Source organism: Eurypyga helias, unplaced genomic scaffold, assembly GCF_000690775.1.
Source record: "Eurypyga helias isolate BGI_N326 unplaced genomic scaffold, ASM69077v1 scaffold3562, whole genome shotgun sequence".
NCBI classification, from domain to species: domain Eukaryota; kingdom Metazoa; phylum Chordata; class Aves; order Eurypygiformes; family Eurypygidae; genus Eurypyga; species Eurypyga helias.
Genome location: NW_010233993.1, coordinates 56,985 through 73,486, shown reverse-complemented (window position 1 = coordinate 73,486; position 16,502 = coordinate 56,985). Strand labels below are relative to the sequence as shown.

The 16,502-nt window shown below is 36.3% G+C and overlaps 1 protein-coding gene across 1 annotated transcript in view; it reads left to right on the top strand.

Moving 5' to 3' along the window:
• Window positions 1–16,502, top strand: part of KIF20B (kinesin family member 20B) — a 43,838-nt gene that overhangs the window by 24,493 nt on the left and 2,843 nt on the right. Inside the window, 13 exon segments of the mRNA XM_010161890.1 lie at window positions 485–1,691; window positions 3,049–3,187; window positions 4,234–4,356; window positions 5,511–5,568; window positions 6,164–6,289; window positions 6,542–6,678; window positions 7,652–7,807; window positions 8,841–9,017; window positions 9,593–9,757; window positions 11,558–11,680; window positions 12,843–13,046; window positions 15,291–15,368; window positions 16,100–16,247. Of these exon segments, the coding sequence (XP_010160192.1) occupies window positions 485–1,691; window positions 3,049–3,187; window positions 4,234–4,356; window positions 5,511–5,568; window positions 6,164–6,289; window positions 6,542–6,678; window positions 7,652–7,807; window positions 8,841–9,017; window positions 9,593–9,757; window positions 11,558–11,680; window positions 12,843–13,046; window positions 15,291–15,368; window positions 16,100–16,247 (2,841 nt within the window).

The following is a 16,502-nucleotide window of genomic DNA, read 5'->3' as shown; positions in this document are numbered from 1 at the left end:
TGGATTTTTAGCTTTTAAAGTTAAGTGGCTATTGAGTATGAAATAAATTCCTCATAAAGGTGTATGTTACCAGCACTCTCCTAAATGTAGAGTGGGTGATTTCTGGCTGTGCTAAGGGGATTGTTGAACCATTGAAGGTGGAAATTGGGTATAATTGTAAATGTTACCTAGCACTAATATATATTATATGTATTAGTAAAACTAGCTAGATTTTTCTATTGGTGGTGCAGGGTTGAAGACTGGAATAGAGCTATTGGAAAACTGTTCTTTAAGGCTCCCGAATGCCTCTTGCTGCAAACTATATCTAGAAGCCTAAGAGGCACCTATTGCATGTTAAACTGTTCAGAGACCTTCAATGACTTCAAGACTTCTGATGGTTACCATTTTCCATATAGTAATTGCTATTTGGTATTGTTAGCCACCCATCCTACTGCTTTTAATCAACTTGTACTGCATGGTTTTGGTTTTTCTTTTTCTTTTTTAGGAGATATGGAGAGTGGGGAAGATGACTCGTTAGAGCTACAGAGAACTGAATATGTAAAAACAAATACCTCAAACTATGCAGAAATACTAGCACTGAAGGAGAGAACCAAAATCTTGGAAGGTCAGCTAGCTGCACTTGAAGAACAATGCAGAAGAGAAAAAAACGAAAAAGAGGAGTTCAGTGGGCAGATAACAACATTGTATCTCAAGCTCTCTGCATCTGAAGAAAGGGCTTCTGGCTTAAATGAAGAACTTCAGCAGTGTCAAGCTGACTATCAAGAGATTGTTTCTGAATTGGACAAACAAAAAACTATAAATAGGGAACAAGAAGAAAAGGTTATTCAGCTAAATAATGAAGTAGAAAGTGCCAAACAAAATATAATTGATAAAGTGTCACAAATCAAAACAATGCAGTCCAAAGTAGATGAATTGTATAAATGTCACTTAGAATCTTATGCTATGGATGTTGATTTAGTTAATCTAAAGGGTTCCTTAGACTCTCAAAAACAGGAACCAGAGAGAGCTCAAATGAGCCCTGTATGCCTGCAGTCCCAAACTACTTGTATGGCAGATCTGCCATGGGACAGTTCCTTTCAGTGCAGTGTTGAAAGCATTTGGGAAGAATGTAAAATTATTATTAAGGTTTCTTTACAAAAAAGTCAGCAGATTCAAGAACTACTTAAACAAGTTGAAGACTTAAAGAAAGGAATTGATGATGCTGAGAATTATAATAATCAACTAAAAGTGAAATTAAATGAGATTTCAAATCAAGATCATCAGTCCGTAAAGGAAAAGGATCTTATAAATCGGTTACAAGAGCAAATTGATAAGAAAACCCAGGATTTTGAAAAGCAGGCTGCAGAAGATCACAGAGTAATTGCACAGTTTGAGGAGGAAGTTGCCAGCTATAAGGGAAAAATAAGGGAGCTTGAATGCCTCATGGAGACTTTTAAAGCTAAAGATGACAGCATAACAAAGTTGGAAGAAGTACTTAAAGAAAAAGAGTCTATTATTTTAAATCTGGAAAGTAATGCAGTAGCTCTGCAAGCGAAATGTGCCACTTCAGACAAAAAAATGAAAGAATTAAATGATCAAGAGGCAAATCTGAAGGAGAAAGTTGTGCAGTTGATTAACAGCTTGGAGAATATGAAACACACTCTTCAAGAAAAGGAGAAAAATGAGCATGAGCAAATACAGTCTATAGAATTGTAAGTATATAATGGGAAAACTCATAGCCATTTGAGAGTAGACTCAACCTAAAACTGCCTTCTGTGACCATCAGTTTATTTTGATGTAACACGTTTGCATGTTTATCAACTTGATTAACCAAACTGCTGCTTTAAGAAGCTTTAGCCTACTTGAATTTTATATTTGCGTATTTTGCTGGCTAGGTTTTCCTCACCTGTCCGTATATTCTTTCAAAAGTATAGAACTAAATTATGTGGAACTATTGTAGGGGGGAAAGAGGAGCATGCAAGGAAATGAATAATTATTTGAGGATTTCTAGTAGTTTTATGTTACGTGCTCTTTCTGGGAGAAGTGACAAAGTTTAATGGTAGGTCTTGTATAAAAGCAGGCAATGTTTTCTTTGGAAAGGACTGAGTGGTAAAAAGGAAATTAAGATAGAGAAAAAAAGCCCAAGGAGTAAACAGCTGGTTTTGTTAATAGCTGTTCTAGGTGGACAGAGTCTACTATAAGAACTTGAAGGAATAATGGATGTCGAAGGGTAGATCCTTCCCCTGCCCCCTCTACTTTTCAGATCTTTAAGAAATAGGAGATGTATCTGAGAGATTGTATTTACTATTTATGGTAAGGAAATTGCTATAATGGATTACACAGCATCTTAAACCTATTCCTACATTTCCTGACTAGGGTTAATTTAGTGCCATATTGGTAGGTACCTGCATATACTCTAAAGTACAATGTAGCATGGAGGTCTGGGGATCCCTGACTCTGTGCTTCTAAAGCTTTAAAAGGTTTTCTTTTTGTGATGCCTTGTTTTGGGCTGTCAATTAGACTGGTAAAAAACCTTAAGTTAGTTTAAAAGTAAAAATCCAAGATGTTTTATTGTACACTTCCTTTTTAATAAATATGACCCTTTTAAAATAAACCCATCCAACTTCTTAACTACTTTGTAGGACTTGTAATATCAATGTTTGCTGCAACATTTTTGGTTTTCCTATTTTCTTTTGGTTTTTACTTATTTTGATCCTTATAAGGTCTGGGATGTAGATAATAAGTTTAAACTTATTTGATATTAACCTTGTTCCTCTTGTTAGGTTGTAAGGACACCTAATAATAAAATAATTGCTCTACTGTGCTTAAAAAAAAGAAAATTAAAAATTGCGGTGTTCAGAAGTGCATCTGAGCAGTTTGTTACTTCAGTATCATAATAAGAAGCAGAAATCCAAAAGTAAATTATAGATCCTTGTCATTGATCTGCTGGATCTGAGATTCTATTAATGAATAAAACCAGCAGTCAAAGAGCTTGAGTTAACATGTAAAGAGCTGATGCTTAGAGATGTGAAACACTAATGTTCTTTGTCTCTTAACTTCTAACACAAGGCTACGTAAAGATCTTTCTGAGAGGTCTGCCCTTGTAAGGGTTTTGAAGAAAGATTTACAGAGGAAAGAGGAAGAATATACAGATCTGAAAGAGAAATTTTCTGATGCGAAGAAACAAATTCAGCAAGTACAAAATGAGGTTGGTACCCATAAACCAAATGTTTCTTCTGCAAGTTTATGCTTGTTATTAAAACCTCTTTACCAAATCTCAAGCTACGAATGTTAAGTGATTCATAATAAGGCTATTTTGAGTGACATGTTCAGAGTAACAATGAAGTTACATTGCCATTAAAGCTGTAAGCTAAAGATAAGACCGGATGTCAAAACTCAGATTAGTACAGATATTGAAGAGGGCAAAGGGAATTTTATTAATACACTTGAAAAAAGTTTGAAAAGTATGGCTAATCTGGTTATGGAGGACTTTATACTCTTTATAACAACAGTAGCCTTACGTTGCTATTTGTGCTAACTTCAAAGCCTCAGACTTGTGGAAAATGCTATCTCTGGGAGGAAAAGATGGGTTAATCAGAAAAGGAAAGCACTAACTGCTAGATACTTTTCAAAAATTGAGCTGTGCTTTCTATTAACTAAATAGAAATTGAAAAGAAATGGAGAGAAAAAGGAGTAACTTCTACTAATGTTATTTTTGTTGTTATAAAGCAGTAAGATTTCTTAGAAACTCAGGGGATATTGTAAGAAATTAAAGTCCAAAAGACTATTGCAAGTGTTTAGGCTTGAAAGTTAAGCCTTAAAGGTATTAGTCTTCCACAGCAACCTAACATTTGAGAACTTTTTTCTACACAATTTTTATCCTCTGTTTGAGAAGTAGGTAGGAGTGGATGGGATCACATGTCAGAAAACTTTCTCTCCCCCTCCCTTCCCCCCCTCCAAGAACAACTGAATTTTTCATTTGATTAGGCAATTTCCTGGTGTGTTTTGGGGGTTTATTGTGTTTCTTCCGTGTGCCATTTGTGCCCCTGTCCCCAGCTGTAATACTCTACCGTATGGTAATAATACTTCCCTTGGAAGGATATAGAGTATAATGCCCTTCTAGCTCCTGAAATTTAGCTAAGATGCTTGCAAAAAAATGACTCAAGTATTTGGTGTTTTAGATAAGTTACCGAGATTTTAAAAGGCTTATAGCTAAATGTTAGCATTGTTTGCTGTCTTTGCACATCGTTACAGGTGTGTACAATGCGATCTGAGGAGAAATCCTTGAGGAACACAGTTAATGAACTTCAGAAAATTAAAGAACAGCTTAATAAAGAATTAAGAATCAAACAGCGCACAATCCTGCAACTTAAAAAGGTCTTTTTTTGCTCTTTTTAATCATAGAATCATAGAAGGGTTTGGGCTGGAAGGGACCTTATTTAAAAGATCATCTAGTTCCAACCCCCCTGCCATGGGCAGGGACCCCTTCCACTAGACCAGGTTGCTCAAAACCCCATCCAGCCTGGCCTTGAACACTTCCAGGGCTGGGGCATCCACAGCTTCCCTGGGCAACCTGTTCCAGTGCTTCACCACCCTCTCTGTGAAAAACTTCTTCCTGATACCCAATCTAACCCTCCCCACTTTCAATTTAAACCTGTTCCCCCTTGTCCTGTCACTACAGGCCCTTGTAAAAAGTCCCCCCCCGCTTCCCTGTACGCCCCCTTCAGATACTGGAAGGCTGCAATAAGGTCTCCCTCGAGCCTTCTCTTCTCCAGGTTGAACAAGCCCAATTCTCTCAGCCTGCCCACATAGCAGAGGTGCTCCAGCCCTCTGAGCATCTTTGTGGCCTCCTCTGGACTTGCTGCAACTGGTCTGTATCCTTCGGGTGTTGAGGGCTCCAGAACTGGATGCAGCACTCCAGGTGGGGTCTCACCAGAGCAGAGTACAGGGGGACAATCCCCTCCCTTGACCTGCTGGCCACACTTCTCCTGATACAGCCCAGGATAGGGTTAGCTTTCTGGGCTGCCACCGCACATGGCCAGTTCATGTCCAGATTTTTGTCCACTAATTTTACTTGCTCTTAACTTTTTTAACCAATCCACATATGAGGCAAGTTTTCAATGCAACAGGAGAAAGCTTACAGAAACTGATGTAAAAATAAAAGTAGCTATTTGAAATGAGTTTCAATGGCTGAAAGAAAGGTGTTTCAAGAACTTGTGCTTTCAGGACATTGTCAAATTGTTTTAAATAGAGTATTCTGCCTGGTAAATATATATTTAATATCTGCAGAACACTAGTTCTGGTTTAGTGGTGCTTAGGTATGTTAGTAGTAACATCTTTCTCTAAACATTTTTTTTTAATCAGCTTGAATGCTCCTTTACACTACATGAAAAACTTATTTGTTCGGGACTGTGTCTTAAATACTTAATTCTGAGCTTTGATAAGTAATGAATAAAAAGCCACTCATTTGTAGCATGCATATTTGTTTCAACACGTTTTCTTTAATTTGTTTTCAATGTGATATTTAGGAGCAGTTGAATAATGAGAAGCTGGAAGAAATCTCCAAACAATATGAGAAAACGCGTAAAGGTCAGAAATTTTTTTGGTGTGGAATGACAACATAAAGAGTTGTTGTGTTAGCAAATTTGGAATCTTGTATATTTGTATATTAAAATACTGAGAAACTCACCTGGATGTTAAAATGTTAGTCAGGAACTAATTTTTATTGAATTATTATTTGGAGGTATAGTTATTTGAAAGCAATGAAACAGTCATAGAAGAAGAAACCTAAGCCCCAGAGAAAGTGTGTATTTGCTCTATCAGTGTTAACTTACTAAATGTTGATTTTATTTGAGCTGGCCATTTTAACAAAATCAAACACTGAAATGTGAAATAGCACAAGAACACTTTCTGCAGGTTTGATAAACATGTAGCTCTTCAATAATGGTTAGCTTCTAGTATAACACAAGACGTAATGTGACTGATGTTAGCACTGAAACACTTGCCTAAATCAAGGTGACGAGAGTCACTTAAGAATTTTAGATTTTGATAGTTCAGTAGGGATGTTCTATTTCTTTTTAATAAAGCTTTTGAACTCAGAGGGTGGGTAAAATGACTCGTAATGAAGGTACTTTGGTGGAAACTGGAAGGGGGCTCATCTGTAAATTTATTTTCAAATTTTCAGATCTGTGTGCAAAGGAAAAAATAATTGAAAACATGCGGATGACGTTAGAAGAACAAGAACAGACTCAGATTGAACAAGATCAAGTGCTTGAAGCCAATTTAGAAGACACAAACAGATTACTTTTGGGTAATTTTTTATGGAAAGGGAGCAGGGAGACAAAATTGTTCTGGCTTTATTGTGATAACTGCTTTAAACTTCTGGGGTTTTTTGACTGTTATTTAGGCATTAATTTTAAGCAGTACATAAACATCCAACAATTAAGGACTTCCCTTTGTGGTGATAGCTGATAAATCCAAGTAGCTTTAGCAGAAGGATGTGAATGTGGTCAGACATATTTGAAACTATACATAGTTTAACCTCATTTTGTATATTGGTTAGAACTGGAAGAATGGAAGCAGAAATACAAAGCGCTGAATAACCAGAGCAATAGCAACTGCCGGAAAAAGATGAGCAGAAGTGAGGAGGAATGCATAAATCAAAATGAGGAATTAATAAAGCTGCAAAAAGAACTGAAGGTAAATATGCTGATGTAATTCATACTTAGTTTTAAGGCTGTAATTTTCATTTAGGGTCTAAATTTTTTGTCACTCTCTTGAAGAGCTAGGCAAGCTGTTAAACTGGTAAAGGAAACCTCCTTTAAAAGCTGCAGTGCACCAGTGCAGCAAAGTCTGGGTGTAGCATCTTATAGTATACGGTATCACTGATGCCCCATAAGGGAGTGCACCCTTCAATTCATCGTGCTACCATGGACAGTAATTCTATAGCTGGGCTTCTCTTAGTTATCTTAACCGATCCAACTGCTGATATCCCTTTGGAACCTCTTTCATGTTAGTTGCTTGGGCAACTAAAACTCTTTCAAGATCTTGTGCTCACTATATGACCTGTAATTGCTATGCTGAGGATTTACCTCAAAATCTCCTTTGATTAGAAAGTAGACTCTTTATCCAATAGCTTTTTGGATGCCTTCTGTCTTATGTGGGAGAATATCTGACAAGAGGGTTGATTGTGATAGAAAAGGAGTCAAAGTTGCTGTGGACCGAGGTGATGTTCTTAGGTACGCTCTCTATTTGGCTACCTTTCAAACTGTACTGCATTCTTTGCCTTTCTGTCTTGAAGTAGAAGCTTTCTAATATGTCCTGTAAGGCAGCATAAGAGATTAGGAATTTGTAAATTAAAAGGGTCTCTTTAACATTAATTCTGGTGTAACTTTTATAGAATTTGTGACTTAGAGCAATTTTAGAGGGGAAAAAAAAATTCCATTCCATGAAGATGTGCTTGTTTGAATAAGAAGTGTTGAAAATTGTTAATTTTTTTCAATAGAGAAGAACAAATGAGAATGTAATACTTGCAGTCAGCAATATGCTGCAGTAAAATTGTGCTAGTATTTCTGTTATCTCTTTGAAGCTAATCCATTTAATGGTAATCTGGATTTTAAGACTTTTTTCTTAATCTCTACCTATGATTTTATTTCTGGTTTCATTAAAATAGGAAAATGAGGCAAAATATCAAACGGATAGAAGGAAGTGGCTGGAGGAGAAAATGGAACTCCTAAGTAAAGTAAAAGAAGCTGAGAGCCATTGCAACAGAGAAATGAGAAAATTTGCAGAGGAGAGTGAACGTTACGTAGACCAACAAGCAGAAATTGTAAGTGTCTGGAGGTCTCAGCAGGGTCCTCTACTGTGAGTCGTTAGTACAGAGCAAATCTCATGCTAAGTGTGGGCACTTGAGGGTAGCTGGCCTTCGACAAAGTCCCCTCACTTTATCACATGGCACAGCCTAGATGAGATCATCTCAGTATGAAAAGGGAAGAGTAGGAGGGTCACAAAATGAAAAGGCTTAGTACATAATGGAAGTTAGCATGTCTGTTCCTTTCTATCTTACCACCACCACCTCACCTTCTTCAAAATTCATCTTATGTGTAAAACATCATAAGTAACCTACACTTAAATGAATTGCTACTTAATGAGGCTAAGAAAACCTACATTAAAAAACAAGATTTGTTGCTTGCCTTTTCTAAAGCAAAAAAAAGCTTATGAAGCTTTAGAAGGAAGAGAAAAAGGGAGCAGAAGTTGACCAAAAAGAAAAAAGCTTTTTTACAGATATAGAGTAAAAATACTTGGTTAAGATGCTACTGGTTTTGTTCCCACATCGCTTTCAAAATAGAGAGTAACTGATAATTAATAGCAAGGTGGATATACCACCTGTTCACTGGACTGCGTCAAGGTTGTAATTTCTTAAACATGTGAAATTGCTATATGAATCCATAAAATCTAAACCTGTATTTGCATCTGAATTGGATAGCAGGGACTTCTATACATGCAGTCAGTACAGGATGATGTTAGGAGCTCAGGACTACTTTCACTTTATCTGTGACTTTGCTTGCCTCAGACTTATTAGTAATATAATCACAAAGTGAGCACACAGGAGTGGTGATTCTTACCAAAAATTCTCATTACAAAGAGTATAAATACGGATACAGGTTTTCTAAATGAAGCATGGTTTGCTTTTGCATGTTTTTAGTGAAGATGGTTCTGTGTGAGCTTTTAAAGATCTGCGTAGGCGCTCAAGTTTGCTAAGGCCATAACATAGTTTGTTTTCACCTAGTTAATACTATCAGAACAGTTCAGATAGTGTGTGGAAGTGGTGCTCAATTCTAACTTATTTTTCACCCATTTAGGAAAAACTTGCTGCACAGCTGGTAGAAAAAGACAGCAATCTTCAAAAGTGGCGTGAAGAAAGAGATAAATTAGTAGAAGCTTTGGAAGTACAGCTCACGATTTTGGCTTCTAAGACCACACAAAAGGATAAAGAAATAGCAGAACTGAAACAGGCTGTGCTAAAGGATTCAGGAGAGGTAATCGCTCTTGTTCCTGTGTCGTATTCTGTTTGTTTGTTATCCATTAATTCTGCAAAACACATAATTGCTCTTTGCATTTTTAGCTCTATTTTTTGTTCTTAAACACTGTCATGTTGAAACCATTTGCAGCTAATAAAAAACCCTTTGGTTTTTGAAACTGAATTTGTAACAGTAACTGAAGTTTCAAAATATTTAGTAGTTCAAATAAGCACTCAATTCTATTTGATCCTTTGCAAAGTGGAACTGGAAATCTGAAACAACTAACACATTTGCTGCTTCTTTCATAGCACCAAGGTCTTCATGAACAAATGGGAGTTGAACTTCTTATAACTCTACAGAAATAGAGTAAAATAAAAAATTTTGCATTACATTTTCCAGACTCTTATATGACTTTTGTTCACTTTAACAAGTGGACACTCACACATGAAATCATTGGCTGCTTGTTGCATAGCTGATTGTTTAACCTGCAATTCTAAAACTGATGCTACCAAGTAATTGGAATGATACTCATGTATATGTTAATTTCTTTTGCCAATCCTGCAATCTGTGGAAATTTTTGCTATGTTTATTAGGATAAGGAAACTCATATAGAAGAACTAAGAAAACAGCTGGCTGAGAAAGAGAACCTTATAAAGGAATTGAAAAAACACGTTAACCATGGAAGTCTTAAGTCTTTGTCAGAATTACCTTTACCTGAAGGAGCACAAGATAAAATAGATCAATCTGTAAACAAAGAGGTATGTTTGTTTATATGTGTAGAAAGTATGTACTAATGATAGGTTTTTCAGTATATATTTCAGCATCATTACATGTCAAAAGTTACAGTACAAAGGACTATGAAAAGCATCTTCAGTTCAGAGTTCTTCACTCTTTTTCTTTCCTTCTTTCATACCTACTCCTAGAAAAAGTACTTCACTTAATAGAATACCACCTCTGTCTACACTATAGAGCTTATATGTCTGAGGGAAAAACTAGTTAACTAACCCAGGTTCTAGAGATTTGAAGACACAGTATTTGTAGTGTCATCTCAGTTTGATTATGTCAGTTTTAAGGGGATTTCAGCTCAAACAACTTAGATCTCACCTATACTGTGGTAATAGAGATGATTCTGTAATTAGACCTGCCAGCAAATATGGAGGGTCACAAGAACAAAATGATGGCATCTTGCATTCCACTTCAAACCAAACCAAAGCAATATTTGAAGTTTACAAAAAAAAGATCAATTTTGTATATTTCCTGAACAAAAGCTAAAAGGCTTGCAGCTGTACTGAGACTCCTCATTCTGACTGAACCCATGTGTGCATGAATAGAATTTGTAGAGGCGATTTTCCTGTTAAACTGAATTAATGCTATGTGGCCCCATTACCAATTAATAATGAGCAGGGGTGAAAATGGATTTCCTACCACTCCGTCCCCTGGCTGTTGGAAGATGCGATTCTCCTCTTATTGCATATCTGGACTGAATGCCAAAATGCATCTCTTGATCTCTTTCCTGTCTACTGCCAAATAAGACTGGCTAGTTTCTTGCTACTTCATCATTTCAGCTAGTGCAGTATAGATAAAGCTTGTGATGTATGAGGGAGGACAGAATAGCTATCAGAACACTGCTACTTTTATACAGCTTTGTAATAGCAGCTAAGAGCACCATAAAATTAGTAATTTTTGCTATAAAATTAGTGAAGATTTGTTTACCTCAAGCCAGTAGCAAATACTTAATGTTACGAGTAAGGAGAGGCTGCTAACAGGACTATCATGTGAGAAACAATTATGGTGGTGTTGAAAAGAGCGGGTTAAAGTTTGGGGGGGAAGTTAAAGAATTCTTAGGAAAGACAGAATGGAGATAAAGAAGAAAAAAATGAAGCGATCAAGGTGATGCGTCTCCTGACTTGTGAGGAGAGGTTAAGAAGCGGGCACTCTGATTAGGAGAGGTTAAGGCTGCCAGAGGCTTATGGGTATGAGGCTTACAAAATCATGGTTGTGGTGGGTAAACAGAAGGCAGAACTGTCCTTCCTAAAATCGTACAAGAACTAGGCAGCACACGATGAAACTAATGGGATTTAATTATAAAAACAATTAAAATAGTGTATTCCTCTGAAGCAGCTATTGATCTTCTGGAGGTGATAGGTACTGTCATTTTTTAAAAAATTGTAGTATAAATCCATAAATCTATTCATAAATGGATACTCTGAGGATTAGGCAGCAGTGACACTCTGACACTTCTAATGCAAGAACTGAGAGTGCTGTGGGAGTATGGAGGGAACAGGTGACAAGGTGGTCAGGATCACACATGTCATCCCTAAATGGCATCTCCCTTTTTCAGTCTCAGAGGCAGAATGTCAAACTAGATGGTTGGTGAGACCCAGTAGGGCACATTTTGGGATTTCATTGTGGGTAGATGTTACTGACTTAAACTTGTGTTGTCTTTCAGTGTTTGTTAGCTTTCTGCACTTGAGCTTTTATATTGTAACTTTAGAAAACTCAATATATTTTGAGGTTTATGGTCTAGCATAATTTTTACTTATTCTAAATATTTACAGTTTATGGAAAAACAAAGCAAAACTAATCCTATAATTGGACAAAGTATGCCAGTAAGACCTGACAAAGTTGAAGAAAATTATTCGTTATCTCGATGTCTTAATAGCACCTCTTCATTAAGTGAGGTTGGTATGAAGCTTTTAAATTTGAAAATTTTATGTAGTTGTATGGATTTTGCTAAATGCAGAATAGGGAAGAAAATGTGTCCTGTTGCCTGAAGAATTCTAAAGTTTTATTCTGCAAATCCCTGTATTGGTGACCAGATCACCTGATTTGGTGGCTTTTTGGTAGCAATAAAAGCTGTATAACATAATAATGTGAATAATTATATCTGACTTCAACTGTGTGCTCTTGGAAACCTGCCTCTCACTGATGCTTATGAAGTGGCTGATTATTAGATGTGTCACCTGTTGGGGTGGGGGAAAAATTAAACACTTTTAAATGGATGAGCAATAACAGGGCAAACTGAATTGCTTTCTTCCACTGCAGGATTCTTGTATGTAGCTTTGTTAGCTAATGACATTAACAATTATTACTGCGTAAATTTTTTGATTGCTAACTCTTTCATGAAATAGCATTTATAAGAAAAAATGTTTTCATTAGACAGCTCCATTCTTGGGAATGAAGTGGTGATGGTGATCCCACTCAAAATCCCAGCAGATACAAAACAAGTCTTCGTCTTGTGGGCAGTGGTGCTGCCTGAATGCCTGCTTTTCCTCCAGAGAACACGTGCAGGTGTAGAAGTCCCTCATAGGTTGAATTTGGCTTGTAGCTTGCCAGTTGGACATTGTTACACAAATAACTTTTCCAACGTAGAGGAGGATGAGAAAGCTCCCTAAAGATAAGCTAGAGCATGAGTATACTTTTCTCTCAAAAGCTTCTGTAACTGCCCAGTTCCTAAGAAGCTGCAGAGTTAGGATGAAAATCATGTCAATTCTGGCACTGCTAGCTGTGAAAACCATGACTAGCTGCCTCTGCCCTTGAGGAAAATGACTTGGAAACAAAGTATCAGGCTGACTTCATCAAGGAGAACTTTGTTCTGTGACCATAGATAGATAGTAATGTTAACTACTTAAAATGTAACCGAAGTTTTAGAAAATAAGAGTTAAACTCTGCTATACTTTTATAGATTTCTTCACTTCGATTATAAGTGCTCCTAAAGCTAACAGCTGGAAGGTGGAATGCTTACTTTGTAACCTACTGGAGAGGGATATGTATTATAGTGGTTTGTTTTTAACTCATAGTTATTTTAAAACTTGTTTTCTTAAAACTTCAATATGCTTGCAGGACTATTCAGCAGTTGTCCTTGACTCTTCTGAAGTGTCCACAGAAAGTGGAAAAACTAGTCGGTTCCCAAAACCAGAGATGGAAATACAGTTCACACCTCTGCAGCCCAATAAGATGGAGGTGAAGCACCAGGGTAGCCCCTTACCAGTTACAGTTAAAATGCTCAAGCCAAGAAAGAAAAGGAAGAGTCAAGAGATGGATGAGGTATGACCTAGATCAAACAACAAAATAAGTTGTGCAGTTTTTCAATGTATTACTCTGATCATTTATTAAAATCCTACCTTTATCTTCTGATTCTTACTGAGATCCTATGGATATATCTGGGGTATATTTAAACCTCTTGACACATACACACCCGAGTGATGGATCTCTGGGCTGTGTTGAATAAGGTCATAGACTTCAATTTATCCAGACTCTGGCTTCTTGTTCCTAATTTGCACTTTCTCTGTACCTTTTATATTTCTCTCTCTCTGCTGGTAGCGTTTGCTCCTGTTTCCAGCTCTGATATGTGGGATTACAGACCAGCTCTATGGAATTACTTCTTTTGGTTTAGGCAATCATTGGTATAAATTACAATCGATTCTAACAGGCAATTACAAGTTAGGCCTCTGAGCTCAGTCAATGCATTTCAGAGTTTCAAGACCACTTCCTTCGACTTCATTTCTCCAGCCTGTGGTTTTTTTGAGCTTTTTGTACTTAGAGGGACTATACAAAAATAATTGCAACAGCACCTGAACACCCCTGTTTTCTGTAGACATTAATTCCTCTTTAATTTGGTGTGCTAGATTATCTGCTCCAGCCTTCTTAATATGCTGTGCTGTTTACGTGTGAGACTGAGGCTCCACAGCAGTTCAAGGTGGTAAAAGTCTTCACTGCTCCTACCTGAACTGTATGTTCCTTTCCTCCTTCATTTTATCAGCGTTAGCACCAACACAGCTATCTCTAAGGCACTTACAAAGGCTATGAAAACCTAGGACCCCATTGGGGTGGTACTTGTACTCCTACCTGGGGGGCTTTTGAATCTCTATACTTCTAAGGACTTTTGAAGCTGACTGAGTATGAGGGAGATGACCTGTGGATGACTTGGCTAGGTGGTAAGTGATCTCTTTAAATAAGTGAGGTTGTCTCAGAGCTTGATGGTGTTCTAGAATTTCTTTCAAGCATTCCTAAGTGATATTTTTTTTTTCTCTTAGCAAAACAGTTAAGGGAAATAATCACTACAGTGATGAGTGTTCAGTAGTACTTCAATAAACTCATTTTATTAAACAATAAAATAGTTTAATTTTATTGGTTTACAAAAATAACTGTTAAAAGCTGTCTGAGTTAATTCATCTGAAATTCAACACTTCATTTTGGAATAACGTCCAGTTGATTTAAATTTTGCATGTCTTGGTCCAATTTTCTTCAAGAGTAGTATTCTCTCAGGCTACTGAAAAAGCAGGTGTAAAAATAACCACCCTTCTGAAGGCACTGGAAGAATACCAATCCTTATCTACAGATTAATATATTTTATTTAACATTGTAATCCATGTTTTTAAAGAATACATTTTTACCCACGCATTTAAGTCCTTTCGTAGTGTAGTAGTCAGTGTTCCCACCCCTCATGGGATAGCTTTAGCTGAGTAACTTTTCAATAATGTGGAACTAAATTTAAAAGTACCTTAAATAAGAGTAACATTCAGATGAATAGAAGAGCAATATTATTTGATAATTTACATATGCCAAACAGAAAAATATTATAAAATTATTCAGTAAATTTGTCACAAGTCTACTGAAGACACGATTTGGTTTTTAGGTTTTCTAACACTGAGAAGTACATTGTCAGCAGTAAAACTAAAGACTGAGGGAAAAGCTGTGCTGCTAAAATCACCATGTACTGCTCCTTAACCTTTTAAAAACTAAAATTAAAAAAAAAGTAGGTTTTCGGAAGCAAACAAAACCAAATCTTTTGCAAAGACCTCCTTCTAATTAAACAGAGAACAAAATCCTCTTCCCCTTTTCTGATGGTGTTATCTGTTGGTATGTCTATTGGTTATCTGAAATCTCTTGGCATTACTTCACAAGATAGATGCTTTTAATGTCAGTTTAACAAAATGGTACTGTGCTACCCACCTGTTGTTATGGTTGTCACTGTAAATCTGAATTTATGTTTAGATTTATTGAGTTAATTTTGTATGTTCGCTTGTCAAGTATCTTAAAGCCTAAGTGTAGGAAATAATGGAGAGAAGGAAATAGTAAATGTCAGAATGGTTTGACTACAGGTGTTTCTAGTTCCCTTCCACAAGTTTAGCATTTAAATTACGTTTGAATAGTTACCTCTATCCAGTATTAGCCAATGCCTCCTTACTGTTAGTTGCAGCATTTAAACAGTGGCTGCTTTTGTAATATAAGTAATGTTGTTCTTTCCAGAAGAATCTTAGTTAAAACTTGTCGTATTTATTTTCGTAGGATTTTGTGGAAAATAAGAACAAGAAAAATGCAAAACCTGTTATGACTCACTCGCCTTCTACAAACAACAAGAAAATGGTTTGGTTCTGTTCTATTTTTGAAGTTAGCTTGGTCTTTTTGATAAAGTTTGATTTATGAAAGAAACAAATGTTCTTATACAGCAGTGTCTTACCCTTATCTGTGTACTTGAATAGGATTATTAAACACTTGTGTTGTCTTCCCAATAAACTCTATAAGCTACGCCTACTTGTATTTGCCAAGAATGTGTACTAGCTGTAGTGTACAATGATTCAAAAGGAAGAATATTGCATATTGAATACTGAAGACTAGTTTGAACATTATTAAGTGTGATGTTATAGCCAATGTCTTTGAAGTAAAACTAAGGTTCATGTCATCGATATGTATGACGATTCTAAAGGACTATTTTAGGCCTTAGTAGGCCTAAAAGGTTCAGAAGGTGTGTAGTAGATTTACTTGCCCCATCAGTTTCCTCCTGCATAGTTTATTTAAAAAAAAAAGTAGAGTATTTCATTAGACAAGTTGTTCTGGTTATAAATTATTTGTTTCCTATATTATGTATGTCCTTAGATGTGTTTTTTGAAACTTTGATTTTTTTTTTTTCTTTCTGGATATAAAATGAGATTGTCTACATTGCTTGCTGTGGTAGTATTTTTAGTATAATGACCAGAGGTGTCAGTAGCAGTGCTCAAACAACAGCTTGAAAATAACACTGAAACAAAAAAAAAAGGAATTTAGCTTGAAGATAAGTCAATTTACAACTTAAACAATGATCTTGTATTTCTGTACAGACGTCTACTACACAGCTGTCTAGAAAAAGATACTCCTTAAGAAAGCAAGAATCTACTTCAAGTAAAAAGTCAGCTAAGAAGAAAGATGGAACACTACAAAAAATTGGGGACTTATTCCAAAGTTCTCCTAATATTATTCACTCTACAGGTTTGTGCAGAATAAATAAGGCCTATTTCATGTCCTCTGTTAATCGTAGAATGTCTCTTTTCTACTGTAATCTATTAATGTATGTGTTGTTAAATCACAAGTTTGCTGTATTAGGTTGTTCTTTCCTTTGTGAAATAATGGACTCAGAACTGGGGCTTGCTGTATTGAGTCTTGAAGAGTAGAAAAAGCTCTTGACTGCAAGGACCATGTGGTTCTAAAGTTTAGGTTAAGTGTGAAAGGTAAACCAGATGGAAT